This window comes from Salvelinus sp. IW2-2015, linkage group LG2 (assembly GCF_002910315.2).
Source record: "Salvelinus sp. IW2-2015 linkage group LG2, ASM291031v2, whole genome shotgun sequence".
Lineage (NCBI taxonomy): Eukaryota > Metazoa > Chordata > Actinopteri > Salmoniformes > Salmonidae > Salvelinus > Salvelinus sp. IW2-2015.
Genome location: NC_036839.1, coordinates 6184190 through 6203795, shown reverse-complemented (window position 1 = coordinate 6203795; position 19606 = coordinate 6184190). Strand labels below are relative to the sequence as shown.

Genomic DNA, 19606 nt, shown 5'->3' with positions numbered 1-19606 from the left:
TGTGAGTACAAAACGTTCGGTTATAGAAGTCAAAATTCCATGTGGTGAATTTGTTAATAGAAAAATAAGAGAGTTCCAAACCTCRCTGCCAATAACTGCACATGTTCAGTTTTTCCCTCCCCACCCAAACAACTCCCAGAAAATCATAGCAAAATTCTTGCTTGAGAAATTGCTCTTTGTTAAGAAGCTATTTTATTTATTTTTGTAATCATTTTTATTTAAAACAATCCCTGTAAGGTACTTAATTGTTACCCAGAAAAGATTTGATAATGAGATAAAAATGGCTGCATTGGACCTTTCCTCTATGCTCCATGGCAAAATGTGTAGAATTACAGGAAATTCACTTTAATACTTACATTTTCTCTCCACCATCAAGAGGGAGCCACTGAATTGTTTTGCCTGCGAGGTCGGGGGACCTCCTAACCAAATCTTGATTAGGGCCCCCAAATGGTGGCATGTTTTTATGAGCTTGGGTCCCAGGAAAACACTGAATTTCTCATTTGCGTCCCAGGCTGAAAAAGTTTAAGGACCCCTGCCTTATGTGAAGGCTTCATTAGGGGTGAGACCAATGCTAGAAGGTTAACCATCTGCTCATTTTTTATTCACTGGAAATTGTGTTACTTATTCATGTCTATTGAACTTATTTCAAGGTTTTCAAATGGTTGAGGGAGGTCACTTGACAGCTGAATGTAACAGGGCTGCAGGATAGACAATCAAATTGTTCACACAGGCCCTTTAAAGAAGATTTTGAAAGGGAAAATCACCCAACCAATCCTCCACTCCAAACAATTGTTACTTTACACATGTTATTACACTGGACAAAAAACATAAACGCAAAAGGTCCCATGTTTCATGAGATGAAATAAAATATCCCCGAAATGTTCACATTTTCTCTCAAATTGTGGCCACAAATTTGCTTACATCCTGTTAGTGAGCATTTCTCCTTTGCCAAGATATTCCATCCACCTGACAGGTGTGGCATGTCAAGAAGCTGATTAAACAGCATGATCATTACACAGGTGCACCTTGTGATGGGGACAATCAAAAGCCACTTCAACATGTGCAGTTTTGTCACACGACACAATGTCACAGATGTCTCAAGTTTTGAGTGAGTGTGCAATTGGAATGCTGATTGCAGGAATGTCTACCAGAGAATTTAATGTAGAATTTCTGTAAAATAAACCTTGTTTTAGAGAATTTGGCAGTATGTCCAACTGGCCTCACAACTGCAGACCATGTGTAACAACGCAAGCCCAGGACCTCCACATCCGGCTTCTTCACCTGTTGGATCACCTGAGACCAGCCACCCAGAAAGCTGATGAAACTGTGGGTTTGCACAACGGAATAATTTCTTCACAAACTGTCAGAAACTGTCTCAGGGAAGCTCACCTGCGTACTCATTGTCCTCACCAGGGTCTTGACCTGACTGCAGTTCGGTGTCGTAACCGACTTCAGTAGGCAAATGCTCACTTTCGATGGCCACTGGCACACTGGAGAAGTGTGCTCTTCATGGATGAATCCCGGTTTCAATTGCATAGGGCAGATGGCAGACCGCGTGTATGGCGTTGTGTGGGCGAGTGGTTTGCTGATGTCAACATTGTGAACAGAGGGCCCCATGGTGGCAGTGGTGTTATGGTATGGGCAGGCATAAGCTATGGACAACGAACACAATTGCATTCTATTTTAGTTTGAATGCACAGAGATACTGTGATGAGATCCTGAGGCCCATTGTCGTGCCATTCATCCGCAGCCATCACCTCATGTTTCAGCATGATAATGCACGGCCCCATGTCGCAAGGATCTGTACACAATTCCTGGTAGGTGAAAATGTCCCCGTTCTTCCATGGCCTGCATACTCACCAGACATGTCACCCATTGAGCATGTTTGGGACATGGGGCTGTGCATTATCCAGCAACTTTGCACAGCCATTGAAGAGGAGTGGGACAACATTACACAGGCCACAATAAACAGCCTGAGCAACTCTATGCGAAGGAGATGTGTCGTGTTGCAAGAGGCAAATGGTGGTCACACTAGATACTGACTGGCTTTCTGATCCACATCCCTACCTTTTTTGTAAGATATCTGTGACCAACAGATGCATATCTGTATTCCCAGTCATGTGAAATCCATAGATTAGGGCCTAATGAATTGAATTCAATTGACGGATTTCCTTATGAACTGTAACTCAGTAGAATCTTTGAAATTGTTGCATGTTGCGTTTATTTTTTTGTTCAGTGTAGTTTAAGGATGGTTATCCTTTGTTTGACTAAATGCGTTTTGACATGCTAATTTTACAGATGGCTTTGGCAGACCTATTTAACAAGTAAATGATTCAAATATCCAAAGGTTTTACCATAGGTCAGCATATTGTCCTTAAATGTTCAAATTGCTCAAATATACCGAGTGACATTTAGACCTCCACTCACTTGGAAGTTGCTTCTAGTTGCCATTAAATTCGACAAGTTGCATTATTGCTTCGACTCACGCAGAGTTGAAACACTTCATTTTAGCATGCTTGGCTGTCACTTTGATACTATCTAAATAATCCTTAATGAGAGAAAGACCGAACACACTGTGCTTCAGTATTTCTCTGTGAAGTCAAACGCATAAAAGGAAACGGTAACTCTGAGTGAGGGGTTGTCACGTACAGTGAAACAGTGTTTGCTCTCAACCTTGCTCTTTCAACTGCGATTCCATCCCTTTCACTTCGGGTCATAGGTTACAAAGACATGACAGAAAAGAGGTCAGGGGGCTAGGAAGGAAATCTGCTAGCATTACCAGTGCTTGAGCAATTCAAAGGTTGAACGATTTTAATGTATTCAGGACCAGGTTTGAAGCATAGAATTGAATTTGTAATTAGAATACTCATTTCATAGGATCTCTATGGTTTGAAGATCACTGCATTGGGGTTAAAGCAGAGGGTAAAATGGTCCTTGACTGATGGAGAGTGCACTTGTGTAGATCTGGATAGGATTTTAGAGTGGAGTTACTATCATAAAACACCTCCCCAATTCTTACAAATCTACATGAAGTTGCTATGGGTAGAAGCAAGGGGTTAATTTTCGACGTGACCCATCTATCAAGTACAACACAAATAGTTTTCTTAATTCCCTTACCGATAAAGTGATCTTCACTGGGGCTCTTCAAAGCAACTCTGTGGTCATTATCAGTCCTGAGGTTCATCCTCTGTGTCTTTGTCTGTTTGTGGAAGCAGGAAGAAAACATAATTATACATGTACAGAATAGGGGACTAAAAAGTGGATATGTGAATTGTAACGCAACAGATGAGTTGTCTGTACTTGTGATTACATGTTTTATATTTAATTTGTGGTGGCAATCTATCATCATGGTTTGACTCTATGATTATAAAGTGGTATGAATATATTCCTTAAAAGGCATAAAGAGTCCCCAGTCCTCTATGTTAAGACATGATTTCAGTTCTTTGTAAAGCACAATCTCACAAAAGTTTCTGAAACAGCAAGAAGACCATTTAGCCAGTTGACAACTTGCCAGATTTGACTTATTTTCACCCCTGGTAATGTAATTGAACAGAGTAGGTCTMACGTTTGGTGGGAAAATCTCTGATAGGCCTATAACAAACTCTAATTAAATTGCCATTTTAGCTGTCAAGACTATCTGATAATTTATCCATGCAACAGGTAAATAATATGTATCTGAATCACATCAGGACAATGATGGACTTTCACTGAAAATACTTCAAACCAATGTTCATTCTAATGATCACTCTATTATCAAGACTGCTTGTGAATGTTTGTACAAATCGAAATGGTCCATAGATTTTCCTCAGTATCTACACTGAACAGAAATATAAACACAACATGCAACAATTTCAAAGATTTTACTGAGTTCCAATCAATTGAAATAAACTCATTAGGCCCCAATCTATTTTGCCTCATGCAGTGCGACATATCTCCTTCACATAGAGTTGATCAGGCTGTCTATTGTGGCCTATGGAATGTTGTTCCAGTGTTCTTCAATTGCTGTATATTGGCCGGAACACTCTTTCGTACACGTTGATCCAGAGCATCCCAAACATGCTTAATGGGTGACATGTCTGGTGAGTATGCAGGCCATGGAAGAACTGGGACATTTTCAGCTTGAGGAATTGTGTACAGATCCTTGCGACATGGGGCCGTGCATTATCATGCTGAAACATGATATGCCACACCTCTCAAGTGGATGGATTATCTTGGCAAAGGAGAAATACTCACTAACAGGGATGCAAACAAATTTGTTAACAAAAGGTGAGAGAAATTATATTTTTGTGGGTATGGAACATTTCAGGATTCTTTTATTTTTACATGAACAACACTTTACGTGTTTCTATTTCTTCTTAAGTGTATATTAAATATCTCCAGTATCTCATCCATGTTTGTGATCATGTGTGAATGTGTTGGAGTGATCCATACCACAGGAGGTCAAATCAAATCAAATGTTATTTGTCACATGCGCTGAATACAACAGGTATACATCCACCTTACCATGAAATGCTTACTTACAAGCCCTTAAAAATGTTATTTGTCACATGCGCTGAATACAACAGGTATACATACACCTTACCATGAAATGCTTACTTACAAGCCTTTAACCAACAGTGCAGTTTTAAGAAAAATAAGAGTTAAGAAAAATATTTACTAAATAATTAAATAAAAATAACGAGGCAATATACAGGGGGTACCGGTACCGAGTCAATGTGTGGGTGTACAGGTTAGTCGAGGTTATTGAGGTAATATGTACATGTAGGTAGGGGTAAAGTGACTATGCATATACATGTATAATAAACAGCGAGTAGCAGCAGTGTAAAAAAAGGGGGTGATGAGTCATTGGAAATAGTCAGGACAGCCATTTGATTAGCTAATCAGCAGTCTTATGGCGTGGGGGTAGAAGCTGTTAAGAAGACTTTTGGACCTAGACTTGGCGCTCCGGTACTGTTTGCAGTGCGTTATCAGAGAGAACAGTGTATGACTAGGGTGGCTGGAGTCTTTGGCAATTTTTATGGCCTTCATCTGACAAAGCATGGTATATAGGTCTTGGATGGCAGGAAGCTTGGTCCCAGTGATGTACTGGGCAGTATGCATTACCCTCTAGTGTCTTAAGGTCAGAGGCTGAGCAGTTGCCATACCAGGCGGTGATGCAACCAGTCAGGATGCTCTCGATGGTGCAGCTGTAGAACCTTTTGAGGATCTGAGGACCCATGTCAAATCTTTTCAGTCTCCTGAGGGGGAATAGGCGTTTTCGTGCACTCTTCCTTACTGTCTTGGTGTGTTTGCACCATGTTAGTTTGTTGGTGATGTGGACACCAAGGAACTTGAAGCTCTCAACCTGCTCCACTACAGCCCCGTCAATGAGAATGGGGGCGTGSTCGGCCCTCCTTTTCCTGTAGTCCACGATCATCTCCTTTGTCTTGATCACGTTGAGGGAGAGGTTGTTGTCCTGGCACCACCCTGTCAGGTCTCTGACCTCCTCCCTATAGGCTGTCTCATCCTTGTCGGTGATCAAACCTACCACCATTGTGTTGTTGGCAAACTTAATGATGGTGTTGGAGTCATGCTTGGCCATGCAATCATGGGTGAACAGGGAGTAGAGGAGGGGACTAAGCACGCACCCCTAAGGGACCCCCGTGTTGAGGATCAGCTTGTGTCAGTTGGCAGCTCGCGGCTGGGCTTCCCTTTGTAGTCCGTAATAGTTTGCAAGCCCTGCCACATCCGACGAGCGTAGTTTGATGGTTCATCTGAGGGCATAGCAGGATTTCCTATAAGCGTCCAGGTTAGAGTCCCGCTCCTTGAAAGCGGCAGCTCTACCCTTTAGCTCAGTGCGGATTTTGCCTGTAAACCATGGCTTCTGGTTGAGGTATGTACAGTGGGGAGAACAAGTATTTGATACACTGCCGATTTTGCAGGTTTTCCTACTTACAAAGCATGTAGAGGTCTGTCATTTCTATCATAGGTACACTTCAACTGTGAGAGACGGAATCTAAAACAAAAATCCAGAGAATCACATTGTATGATTTTTAAGTAATTAATTTGCATTTTATTGCATGACATAAGTATTTGATCACCTACCAACCAGTGAAAGAATTCCGGCTCGTGACGGACCTGTTATGTGTTTCTTTAAGAAGCCCGTCCTGTTCTCTACTCATTACCTGTCAGAAACTGGCACCTGTTTAACTGTTACGCTGTTAAGTACCGAGTACCAGACACTGTCACACAACTCAATCAAAACGACTCCAACCTCTCCACAATGCCAAGACAGAGAGCTTGTAAGGGACATCAGGGTATAATTGTAGACCTTACTAAGGCTGGGATGGGCAACAGGAAAATAGGCAAGCAGCTTGGTAGAGAAGGCAAACAATGTTGACAAATTTATTAGAAAATGGAAGAATTCAAGATGGACGGCAATCCACCTCCGGTCGGGGCCCATGCAGATCTCACCTGGGGCGAGTCAATGATCATGAGGAATTGTGTAGGGATCAGCTCCAGACACACGGCAGACCTGGTCAACTGACTGAGAGAGCTGGGACCACCAGCTCCAAAGAAAACCATTAGTAACAACACTACGCCGTCCTGGATTAAAATCTTGCAGCGCACAGCAAGGTCCCTGCTCAAGCCAGCGATTGTCCAGGCCCGCGCTGAAGCTTTGCCAATACCATCTGGAATGATCCAGAGGAGGTAAGGAGAAGGTCAGTTTGGTCGATTGAGACAATAAATTAGAAGCTTTTTGTCCTAACTTCCCTCGCCCGTGTTTGGAGGAATAGAAAGGATGAGTCCACCCAAGAAGCACATCCCAACGTGAAGCCATGAGTGGAAACATCATCTTTGGGGAGCTTTTCTGCAAAGGGGACAGGACGACCTGCACCGTATTGGCGGCGAGATGGGAGGGCTGTATCGCGAAGATCCTTGGCCAACCAACCTCCTTCCCTCAGTAACGAGCGAGGAGATGGGTCGGTGCTGGGTCTTCCAGCATACAACGACACGAAGCACACAGCCATTGGTCCAAGTAAGGTGGCTCCCGTCAAGAGAAGCATCTCAAGGCCTGGAAGTGGCCTAGCCAGGTTCCAGCCTGAACGCAATAGAAAAACTTGGAGGGAGCTGACAAGTCCGGATTATTGCCACGACAGCCCGAAACCTGAAAGGATCTGGGAGAAGTCTTAGGGAGAGTGGGCCCAGAAATTCCCTGCTGCAGTGTGTGCACACCTAGTCAGAACTACAGAAAGTCTGATCCTGTAATTGCAAACAAAGGTTTCTGTACCAAATATTAAGTTTCTCTTTTTCTCGATGTATCCAAAATAGCTTATGTCATGCAATAAAATGCAAATTAATTACTTAAAAATCATACAATGTGATTTTCTGGATTTTTGTTTTAGATTCCGTCTCTCATAGTTGAAGTGTACCTATGATAAAAATTACAGACCTCTACATGCTTTGTAAGTAGGAAAACCTGCAAAATCGTCAGTGTATCAAATACTTGTTCTCCCCACTGTACGTACGGTCACTGTGGGGACAATGTCATAGACTTATTGATGAAGCCGGTGACTGATGTGGTATACTCCTCAATGCCATCGGATGAGCCCCGGAACATATTCCAATCTGTTCCAGCAAATCAGTCCTGTAGCTTAGCATCTGTGTCATCTGACCACTTCCGTATTGAGCGAGTCACTGGTACTTCTTGCTTTAGTTTTTGCTTGTAAGCAGGAATCAGAAGGATATAATTATGGTCACATTTGCCAAATGGAGGGCGAGGGAGAGCTTTGTGTGTGGAGTAAAGGTGGTCTAGTTGCACATGTAACATCCTGGTAGAAATGAGGTAAAACAGATTTACATTTCCCTGCATTAAAGTCACCGGCCATTAGGAGCGTCGCCTTTGGATGAGCATTTTCTTGTTTACTTATGGCTTTACACAGCTCGTTGAGTGCGGTCTTAGTGCCAGCATCAGTTTGTGATGGTATATAAACAGCTACGAAAATTATAGGTGAAAACTCTCTTGGTAAATAGTGTGGTCTACACCTTATCATGAGATACTCTACCTCAGGCGAGCAAAACCTTGAGACTTCCTTAATATTTGATTTTGCGCACCAGCTGTTATTGACAAATAGACACAGACAGCCACCCCTTGTCTTACCGGAGGCAGCTGTTCTATCTTGCCGATGCACGGAAAAACCAGCCAACTGTATATTATCCATGTTGTCGTTCAGCCACGACTCGGTGAAACATAAGATATTACAGTTTTTAATGTCCCGTTGGTAAGATAGTCTTGAACGGAGCTCATCCAGTTTATTCTCCAATGATTGCATGTTGGCCAAACGGACGGATGGTAGAGGCGGGTTACCCATTTGCCGACCAATTCTCACAAGGCACCTGGACCTGCGTCCCCTCTATCACCGTCTTTTCTTCAATGCGAATGACGGGATTTTGGCCTGGTCCAGTGCCTGGAGTAAATCCTTTGCGTCCGACTCAGTAAAGAAAAATCTTCGTCCAGTTCGAGGTGAGCAATCGCTGTTCTGATATCCAGAAGCTCTTTTCAGTCATCAGAGACGGTGGCAGAAACATTATGTACCAAATAAGTTACAAAATGCGAAAAAACACACAAAATAGCACGATTGGTTAGGAGCCCATAAAACAGCAGCCATCTCCTCCGGCGCCATTCTTATTTAATTTGGTAGACAGCTGGCACCTTAATTTGGGWGGACGGGCTCCTGGTAATGGCTGGAGCAGAATAGGTGGAATGGTTTCAAAAACATCAAACACGTCATTCCAGCGATTATTATGAGCCGTCCTCCCCTCAGCGACCTACACTGATCCATACTAAACATATGAAGGGTTTGTTCCGGTTATCTATGTTTCTTTGGCGTTTATTTATTTGTAAGTCTTTGTTACAATTTTCTCTCTCTATTCACCTTCTCTCCATTCTTGTCTTTCTTGTCTCTCACCCTAACTCCATATCCATCTGATCTGCCACATGTATTCCTGGGTCCTTTATATTCTTCTCATATTTTCCTTTCTTTCTTTCTGTCACCCACCCKTTTTCCCTTTGTATTAATCTCACATCTCTGTTTTTCCAATAGATGGGACCTTGCGAGGTCAGTTTTGATCATACAGTATTTCTTTCTTAACTTCCTTCCTGTACAGATTATGCTATTATACAGAAATWCTTCCTTTCGGAAAGTGTGTCTTCTAGTGCTAGGGAAGAGGTAGTAACACAAGTCTTCCAAAAAAACTGACAGGTTGAAATTAACTGGCACAGTTAAATGTATAATTCACTTATCGGACTTGAGGTCCATGCAAAGGGGTGTTGACACAAATTGTCATAAACAGAAATATTGTTTTCTATAATTGGCCTTTCAGAGACATTATGCATGCATACCCCATAATTMAATCATTAGACATGAAATGGACACATTGTAGAGTTATGGTCAATACATTTTCTAGTCAATTCAGGAATTGAATTGAACATAGAATTTGTATGGGAAAATGCCTATAAGGTTAATTCTAATTTCTCAATTCTAATTTCAAATTCAATTTAATCCCCGTGTTGACTGAAATCGACATAAAATGGAACCTAAACCGATAACACAGTCCTTCTCCTTATGTTGTGTATAATTGAATGTACCTTTGTGTCCCCACAGATGTCGGTTTGTCCTTGTATGTTGCTGTTACCTGGGGCTCCCAGGGAGGCCATCGAAAGGCAGACGAGCAATGTATCTTGGGAGTCTCTTTTCCCAACCGAGCTGAAAGAAAACAGGTTTTCACGCAACCACTATAATCTGCCAGTCTTTCATACTGACTCAACATGCCCAGGGGTGTTTCAGATAATAAATGATACTGTGAAGCCACTGCCTACCTTGCTGTGCTATATGGGTCTGAAAGATGTCTGAACTGGTCTCTGGACTTAGTGGAGTGATACATGTTTCTAACAGCTTAGGTTATCTGGGGCAGTAAATCACCTCATGGAAAGATATGAAGAGATCTGTTTGATGTTTCAGTCAAGTTGGGATTGTTCAGTGTACATGAGGTATGACTCAAAACTATAGAACTCAGTAGTTTTAAGCAGAGATACTGATGTTGGATTTAATTGATTTCAATCATTACTGAAGACAATATCAAAAATCTCCTTTAAGTGAAAAGTAACAGTAGATTTCGGCCTTTATGGTAAAGATGACCAATGCATTACATTAAAGCAAGGTTATTTTTGTAATGAATAAGAAGTTACATTGTCTTGAAGCCTCTCATAAACATTATTTTCCCAGCAGTAAAACGGTGAACATGACTTCTCAGCTACCCCACCTAAACATTATAAAAGCCTTACCCATCCATTTGATGACCTTCACTTTCCCTCCRCTCCTTCTTTTTGTCGAACTTTGCCTGCTTCCCACCCAAGAGAGATCCAAGCTTAGGTTCCTTCTTCTCCTCCTTTCCCTTTGGAGAATCTCCTTTTTTACCAATCGGAGCAGGGAGCTTGCTCTTGCGGAAWCCAAACCAGTTTGACAGTGAACCGGATTTCTGCTTAGTTTCAGTTGTCTTCTCCTTCTGCTGAGATTTCTGCAAATTCTCCTCGATTCCCATCATGACCTTCTCCTCAATGGTGGAGATGTTTGACTGTCTCTCTGGTTCCCCATGGATACGTTCATAGAAGGTGCTAGGGGACTGTTTCTCGGTCTGGAGATGTGAAAATGAGTTTACTCTCTGGTGTTTGAGACCAAATCGATCACTGGAGGCCTCCAGATGCAGAGGTATTGGCAAGCCTTCCTCAATCATGACATTGTTGATGTGGGATTTGTTCCTTGGACAATTGTAGCTATTGGAGCAACTCATACTACCCCGGAATACATCACCAAGAGAATTCAAAGAGCTTCCTGAGTTAGTTTTGATGTGACTACGGACATTTCCGGACCTGCTGATGTTCGGTCTGTCCATATAGCGTGCGCCGAAGCTTTGACTGCGAGCCTTCGCTCCATTCATGCCCATAACCGGGTGGAGAGGAGGTCGGGTCGAGACTGAGACCGAGCGCTTAAATAGCCAGCTCTCTTCATCAAATCTCCAGTCCAAWGTTACACCATTCTCTGCCACTGGAGGTGGGAGTGCAGCCTCCTCTAGTGAGCTACAGTGTGTCTCAAGCTTTCTCCTGGCTTTGGCCTTGGCTACAGCTGCATTGACACAGTGCATCATTGGACGTCTGTAGGTGTCCTGGTTGAAGGTGTCAAAAGTCTGCACTCCCTTTGTAGCAGTGATAACTGCAAAGTTGTTGCCCAGGTTTGGGGTTGTCTCATTGGTTATGGAGCCAACAGGAAGGGATGCATTTACTGCCCTGGTCACAGAATGTTGAGAGATACTAACTATGTCATGGCAAAGTAGAGACGCTGAGGCCTGAGGTAAGGGCTCTGTACTTTGTGGCTCACCATTGCCTTGCTGGGACACAGGTAAGCTGTCCTGATTRGGCACCACAAAGGGAACACTATTTTCCTGATGGGAGGCTTGTGCCACAGTCCTGTTCATTGAGAATTGGGAAGAGTCTGTTTCCTTGGATTCTTGAAGAGTGGTCGAAGTTGGTAAAGGATGGTAGACTTTGGCAGGGACCCATTTTGGTGACTTTTTCACCTCAACACCCATTTTGGGAGCCATATGACGAGTGTCTTGCATTTTGTTGGGGGCTAGAGGTTGCTTTTGTAAAACAGCTGAATGATGACTTGACGGAGGTTTGGTGCTACGGGCAGTTGCCTTCACGGTGGTAGAGGTTTGGAGCATAACCACAGGCTTATGCGCCTGCGGTAAGGAGCCATAACCAGGTCGAATCAGTAGGGAGGTGGTCCGACCTGGTGGGAGTGGAGGTGAAGGGGACCTGATATCATTCCGAGAGGAATCCGAGTGCTGGTCTTGCTGCCTCTGTTTAAGTGGAGAGKAAGCTGAATTGTTGGAGTTGGAGCCTTTTACCCCACAGTCGTTTCTTGATGGGAGTTTGGAGACTGGTTGGGATACTTTAGATGTGCTCTTGGGACAATCATTCAGCACAGGTGGCTCAAATACTTTGACCAGTTTCTGAGGGGAGTAAGAAGGGGAGCCATGTARTGTATTCTCAAGGGGCCCTGAAGTTCTTACCCCACTAGCAGTCTCACCTTTCTCAGCCATTTGTACTGATGCCTTAGCTGGACCTGGTGCCTTGCTGAGGTTAATCTTTGTGCGAGGGCCACTGGGCCCAGGAGGGTTCGAGCGGTTCTTGGCCCTTTGATTGACTTTGATAAGTTTCTGACGTAGGGGCTGGTGTAGCTTGGCCTGGTCTGGACCTCCATCCGCACTCTTGCTTCGGAGGATAAAGGCCTTCCTTGCTGAGTCGCAGGCCTTAGGCTTTGTTTTCCTCTGTCGGGACTCGGAAATGGTGTAGTCCTTGGTATCAACTCCACCCTGGCTGTTCAGCTCTCTGTACTGCTTCGTATCCATGGAAGCACTGCGCTGTCTGGCCTCACTAACCCAACTCAGAGCTCTGGCTGCTGCATACTGAATGGGTAGGCTCACTTCCCTAGCCCGTGCCTCTAGATGTTTGACCGTAACTTTGTTTTGTGGCTGTTTAACGCTCTCTGGCCTCAAATTGTAACTATGTCTTGTAACTAGCCTGTCTTTCTCTATCCAGTTTTTATTTTGAAGTCCACTCATAATGCTAGGGCTCTCCGTTGGGCTGAGTCCAGGCTTCAGTGTGGGACCCTCGAGCAGGAAGACATCTTTGATAGGTGAGAAAGAGTTGCTGGGACTTACGAGTCTTACAGGCTCCTCTTGGGAGTTGTAGACCGTAGAGCTCTTTCCCCCTTGTGCCGTTCCCAATTCAGACGCAGGCTCTCCTTCCAGATGGAAAGACTCTTTAATGGGTTGGACGCAGGACTCCCTGGCTGGCGATTGAGGCAGTTCATCATCTGCATCGTCTGAGTCAGAGATTAAGGCTCTGACTCCTGCTCCTGGCTTAAAATAATTTCCCTTTGCCAATGGCAATTTAGGCACTACCCCCTGGGGCCCACCCTTAACCCCTAAAGAGTATATGCCCTCGTTGGAGGTAATGCAGTCCTTGAAATGTGACGTGGAGGCGAGTGAAGATGTCTCCTTGGGAGTTGGGCTGCGCATTTGGAGCCTCTTCAGGCCTTTCAGAATGTGTCCCTCCTTCCAATTTAGATCGGGCTGCTCCGCTGGGACAGACTGATTGCTGGACACTGACCCTGCGCTCATCCTCTTCTCCCGGCTTATCACAGACTGTGACAAAAGAGAAAGACATTTTAGTTGTCAACAACAACAAAAAATAAAGACATTGGAATGTCTTGATGAAGGTTGAGGATCCATCCTACATCGTAATTTATGAATGCAATTTGTTTGAGTTCAGACTGGGAGACTCACCAGCTTGGAGGAGCGACGTCCTTCTGCCCAAGTATGTGAGCCACTGGAGTACTCAGTAGAGGCGCTGGATAATGAGGCCTCGCTGCCACTGCAGCTACTGCGTGGACAGGTTAGACTAAGCAGGCTGGGCCACCTCCCTGCAGGAACACTTGCCTTCCCATTCTGCTGGACTTCCTGGAAAATAAGGAGTGWGTTCAGAAATTAAGTTCAAACTTTATTGTCCCCGCACGGAAATTCAAAAGACAGACACATGGAAGTGAAGTATCAGCAGAGAGAAGTGACTTGAATGAAAATAAAGGTTTATTTTGATACGATTTTGGTAGAAAGCCCATCTTCAGAGCAATTAAAAACAGTTTCCAAATAGGTTAAGCAGTTCACGATTAACAAAAAAATTAACTACTGAATATATCACTGTCCCTTTCCATCCAACGGCTAATTAAGGAAAGGTATGCCATTCTCCACTCCACTTGTCACAGAAATCTCACTCTGCAATGCAGGCATTCACTCGTCTTATCTGTGCATGCAGACAATCTTTGTTTTGTCTTGATTATGTATTGTTGATCAACAGTCAGAAACTAAGGCTGAGATTCAATCCAATGTGCATTACAGCACAGGGCACTATAAAATACTTTTAGAGCTAATTTCCCATTTAGCTGACATGTGCAGAGTTTTTGATGAATGTAATCTATGTGGTCATCAGCGAAAATGCTGTTGAAAGACGCATTGACAACTCTATAGTGCCCTCTGCTATAACGCACATTGGATTGTATCCCAGTTACTGAACGCTTTACAATCTGTGGTCTCAGTGCCAAGACTTAGATGTACAATTCACTGAGCCTGTAGACCCTTGAGTTTTTGGAATTCTATCATATCTCAAAAGTTAATGCATAATAAATGACAAATGTCAGATGAGTAATACTGTTGTTTAGCGTGAGTCTACAGGATGGACAGTGATCGATAATCACACAGTGGTCTATGACTCAGCCTCACTCCTCCTCTCTTAACTTCTCTCTCTGGTTGGAACCATGGGACGTCGTTTCCCAAAGGGAAAATGCTTTATCTAACTTTCAATCACATAGCCTGTGAGKAAAGAGAATGTGTCTGTTCCCAGAATGGTAGGTCTACTTGGCCAACCCTCAGCCACACTTGATGGATGAGGCCAAGAAGATCACCAAGGACCTCAGACACCAGCAAAGCACCACCACACCATCACACCTRCTCCTCCATGCTTTACGGTGGCAAATACACATGCGGAGATCATCTGTTCACCCACACCGCATCTCACAAAGACACGGCATTGGAACCAAAAGCCAATTTGGACTCCAGACCAAAGGACAAATTTCCACCGGTCTAATTTCCATTGCTCGTGTTTCTTGGCCCAAGCAAGTATCTTCTTCTTATTGGTGTACTTCAGTAGTGGTTTCTTTGCAGCAATTCGACCATGAATGCCTGATTGACACAGTTTCCTCTGAACAGTTGATGTTGAGATGTGTCTGTTACTTGAACTCTGTGAAGCATTTATTTGGGATGCAATTTCTGAGGCTGGTAAACTCTAATGAACTTATCCTCTGCAGCAGAGGTAACTCTGGGTCTTCCATTCCTGTAGCGGTCCTCATGAGAGCCAGTTTCATCATAGCGCTTGATGGTTTTTGCGACTGCACTTGAAGAAACTTTCAAAGTTCTTGAAATGTTCCGTATTGACTGACCTTCATGTCTTAAAGTAATGATGGACTGTTGTTTCTCTTTGCTTATTTNACTTGAAGAAACTTTCAAAGTTCTTGAAATGTTCCGTATTGACTGACCTTCATGTCTTAAAGTAATGATGGACTGTTGTTTCTCTTTGCTTATTTGAGCTGTTCTTGCCGTAATATGGACTTGGTKTTTTACCTAATAGGGCTATCTWCTGTATACCKCCCTACCTTGTTACAACACAACTGATTGGCTCAAATGCATTAAGAAGGAAAGAAATTCCACAAATGATATTTTAACAAGGCACACCTGTAATTTAAATGCATTCCAGGTGACTACCTCATGAAGCTGGTTGAGAGAATGCCAAGAGTGTGCAAAGCTGTCATCAAGGTCAAAAGGTGGCTTTTTTAAGAATTTTGATTTAACACTTTTTTTGGTAACTACATGATTCCATATGTGTTATTTCATAGTTTTGATGTATTCACTATTATTCTACAATGTGGAAAATAGTAAAAAATAAAGAAAAACCCTTGAATGAGCTGGTGTTCTAAAACGTTTGACTGGTAGTGTACACACACACTCACACACAGCCAATGCTGCAGTCCCATGTATATAGAGACATTAAACACTGGACTATTTCTTTCATAATGTTTTTCACACTGTGTATTCATTTAGTGTATTCTTCACATAGCTCATTCTAATACATCTACTACTGTACATCACATTTTGTTATACTGTTTATTGACACTGAATTCTCGACATAGCTCACTGGTGTACATATCATTCTTAATATATATTTTTGGTGTATATACGCATAGATTGCATTTGGATTACTGATAAAGTGTTAATTTGGTTGACTGTAAATAAGTCAGCATTTCACTGTAAGGTCTACTACACCTGTTGTATTCGGCGCATGTGACGCATAACATTTGATTTGATCTGGGTTAGTTCCTGATTTCTTGTTTCTATTTTTTGTTGTATTTGTTTGACATTTTTGCTGCACTGTTAGGAGCTAGTAACGCAAGAATTTCACTATGACATCTGCTAAACTGTGTAAGAGACCAATAAACGTTGATTTAAACTTGAAGGYAAATACCACTCAAGAACTATATTTTGGCATTTACTTCATTATTCCACTGTTGATACAGTCCCAAAATGTTTTGCATGTCAGCAAGCAAGTTTTCAAGATATAGAACTTTCAAATGCATCATACTGAGACACTTTCTGTATTTTGAAAGTTCTATATCTTGAAAACTTGATTGCTGACATGCAAAACATTTTGAAAGACGGAAAGTGTTAGGTGTGCTGTGACCCCTTTTTAAATAGCATTGATCCCTAACAGGGCTGCCATTGCCAGCATCCGCTCAAAGTCATTAGTGTCATCTGTTAGCAATAATTAATGTGAATAGAAAATAATTGCATCAGGGAGCTGGGGACTGGGCCGATTTAGTCCATTCATTGATATTCACCTAGTATTTGGTGATCTGCTCTATACTTTATTTCACAAGCGCTGCGGGAGAATGCCAAACAAAAGCACGTTCAAGCGGATTAATCTGCAAGCTAATTACCGCTGGCAACTCCAAGAGTTTCTCATAGATTTGACATCACTGATACAGTAAAACAAAAACATTCCATGTACAGCAGCGATTACGGGTCAAGGGCGACTTCGGTTCCAGTGCTGGGAGAATTTTCCCTGCTTTCATATCTGAATGACTTTAAGAGAATTTGAAAGCTAGGGGATACTGTACAATAACTAAAATGTGCTTGTTTTCTGCTATTAAGATTAATTTTGAATGTGAAAATAAAAGCTGGGTATAACCAATGTCACCTTGATTGCATCAACACGCTTATATAATATTGACCTTTATCACAGAACAAAAATTCAGACAAAATTCAAAGAAAGGCCTTTGAATGTGCTGAGAACACAGATATGATATGTATACAGTCAGTACTTGTCAACATGAAGACAGAAAATAGGATGTCACATATCTCAGGATATAGAACGAGTCCACATCTGGCCGTAAGGAAATGTCCATATTTGATATTCGAAAGTAATCAAATGAAATGAAATSAAATGTTATTAGTCACATGCGCCGAATACAACAGGCGTAGTAGACCTTATAGTGAAATGCTTACTTACGAGCCCCTAACCAACAATGCAGTTCAAAAAAATAAATACGAATAAGAATAAGAAATAAAAGTAACAAGTAATTAAAGAGCAGTAGTGAAATAACAATAGCGAGACTATGTACAGGGGGGTACCGGTACAGAGACAATGTGCGGGTGCACCGGTTAAACGATGTAATTGAGGTAATATATACATGTAGGTAGACTTATTAAAGTGACTATGCATAGATGATAACAACAGAGAGTAACTGCGGTGTAAAAGACGGGGGGTGGGGGGTTAATGCAAATAGTCTGGGTAGCCAATTGATTAGATGTTCAGGAGTCTTATGGCTTGGGGGGTAGAAGCTGTTCAGAAGCCTCTTGGATCTAGACTTGGCGCTACGGGAACCGCTTGACGTAAGGTAGCAGAGAGAACAATCCCAATATCACATATGTCTAAAAGACACACACAGATTCAGAATTTGTTGGGATGAGATGCATCTCCACAAATCTCCAAATATGCAATAGAAATTGAATGAAAAGGTCATGTAAAGATAAAGCCTTTTCACCCCCCCCCCCTCTTTTCTTCCTCATCTCTCCTCTCCCCTCTCGGGTTGCTGAGCACCATGGCTTGCAGTCCATCCAGTAATTAGTCTGTACTGCTGTTCACTTTCATTTTCACACTAGACAGAGACATGGGGAAAGCAGCGCAACAGACCAAGCTTGGCCTGGGCCCATGGAGCGTTACGTAACCCTGAGGGAAAGAATCTCCTGTGTGCCTCTATGTGACTACCGCTCTACAGTTACTACTACGTGTGGCGTACACCTGGTTCATTGATAMAAATAAAGTACCACTAGCTAAGACGGTTTTAGGAAACTCACCCCAGGTCAGTGTGAGGACGTGGTATTCATTTCAAAGACTTTCACTTTCCTTTGTGTTGTTAATATCGAATGTTTCTGGGCCTTATTACTTGGTTAGTAACATTGCCATGATGGAACTATTCATGTTTGTGTGGCTGTCCGGGCATTGGTTAAATCTATAATATGTGCATGTCTGCTTTGGCTATTTGGGGAATTTCCAGTTATGGTGATACCCCCAACACATCAAACTGCTAAACAATACCACAATACCACAATACCACAAATGTCTATTATCTATCCTGTTGCCTAGTCACTTTAACCCTACCTATATGTACATACTGTAGCTACCTCAATTACATCGTACCGCTYCACATCGGCTCGGTACTGGTACTCCCTGTATATAGCCATGTCATTTGTACTCGTCATTTTACTCGTCATTTACTGTGTATTTTTTCATTGTGTCACTATTTACATATATATACAGTACCAGTCAAAAGTTTGGTTTCACCTACTCATTCCAGGGTTTTTTCTTTATTTATATTATTTTCTATATTGTAGAATAATAGTGAATACGTTAAAACTATGAAATAACACATGTGGAATCATGTAGTAGCCAAAAAAGGATTTAAAAAATCTAAATATATTTGAGATTTGAGATTCTTCAAAGTAGCCATCCTTTGCATTGATGTCAGCTTTGCACACTCTTGGCATTCTCTCAACCAGGTTCACCTGGAATGCAGTCTTGAAGGAGTTCCCACATATGCTGAGCATTTCTTGGCTCCTTTTCCTTCACTCTGCAGTCCAACTCATCCAAAACCATCTTAACTGGGTTGAGGTCGGGTGATTTTGAAGGCCAGGTCATCTGAGTCAGCACTCAATCACTCTCCTTCTTAGTCAAATATCCCTGGAGCTGTGTTGGGTCATAGTCCTGTTGAAAAACAAATGATAGTCCCACTAAACGCAAACCAGATGGCATGGCGTATCACTGCAGTATGCTGTGGTAACCATGCTGGTTAAGTGTGCCTTGAATTCTAAATAAATCACAGACAATGTCACCAGCAAAGCACCACCACACCATCACACCTCTTCCCCCTTGCTTCACGGTGGGAACCACACTTGCCGAGATCATCCGTTCACCTACTCCGCGTCTCACAAAGACACGTCGGTTGGAACCAAAATCTAATGTCCATTGCTCGTGTTTCTTGGCCCAAGCAAGTATCTTCTTCTTATTGGTGTCCTTCAGTAGTGGTTTCTTTGCCGCATTTCGACAATGAAGGCCTGATTCACGCAGTCTCCTCTGAACAGTTGATGTTGAGATGTGAAGCCTTTATTTGGGATGCAATTTCTGAGGCTGGTAACTCTAATAAACTTATCCTCTGCACAGAGGTAACTCTGCGTCTTCCTTTCCTGTGGCAGTTCTCATGAGAGCCAGTTTCATCATAGCGCTGGAGGGTTTTTGCAACTGTACTTGAAGAAACTTTCAAAGTTCTTGAAATGTTCCGTATTGACTGACCTTCATGTCTTAAAGTAATGATGGACTGTTGTTTCTCTTTGCTTATTT

At 42.6% G+C, this 19606-nt stretch overlaps 1 protein-coding gene across 1 annotated transcript in view; it reads right to left on the bottom strand.

Moving 5' to 3' along the window:
- The window catches only part of LOC111972072 (nck-associated protein 5-like), an 85207-nt gene that overhangs the window by 20411 nt on the left and 45190 nt on the right, over positions 1-19606 (bottom strand). The window contains exons 7-10 of the mRNA XM_023998916.2: positions 13390-13563; positions 10325-13248; positions 9629-9746; positions 3118-3199 (exon numbers count right to left, since the gene is read on the bottom strand). Of these exons, the coding sequence (XP_023854684.2) occupies positions 3118-3199; positions 9629-9746; positions 10325-13248; positions 13390-13563 (3298 nt within the window). The remainder of the gene's footprint in view (positions 1-3117; positions 3200-9628; positions 9747-10324; positions 13249-13389; positions 13564-19606) is intronic.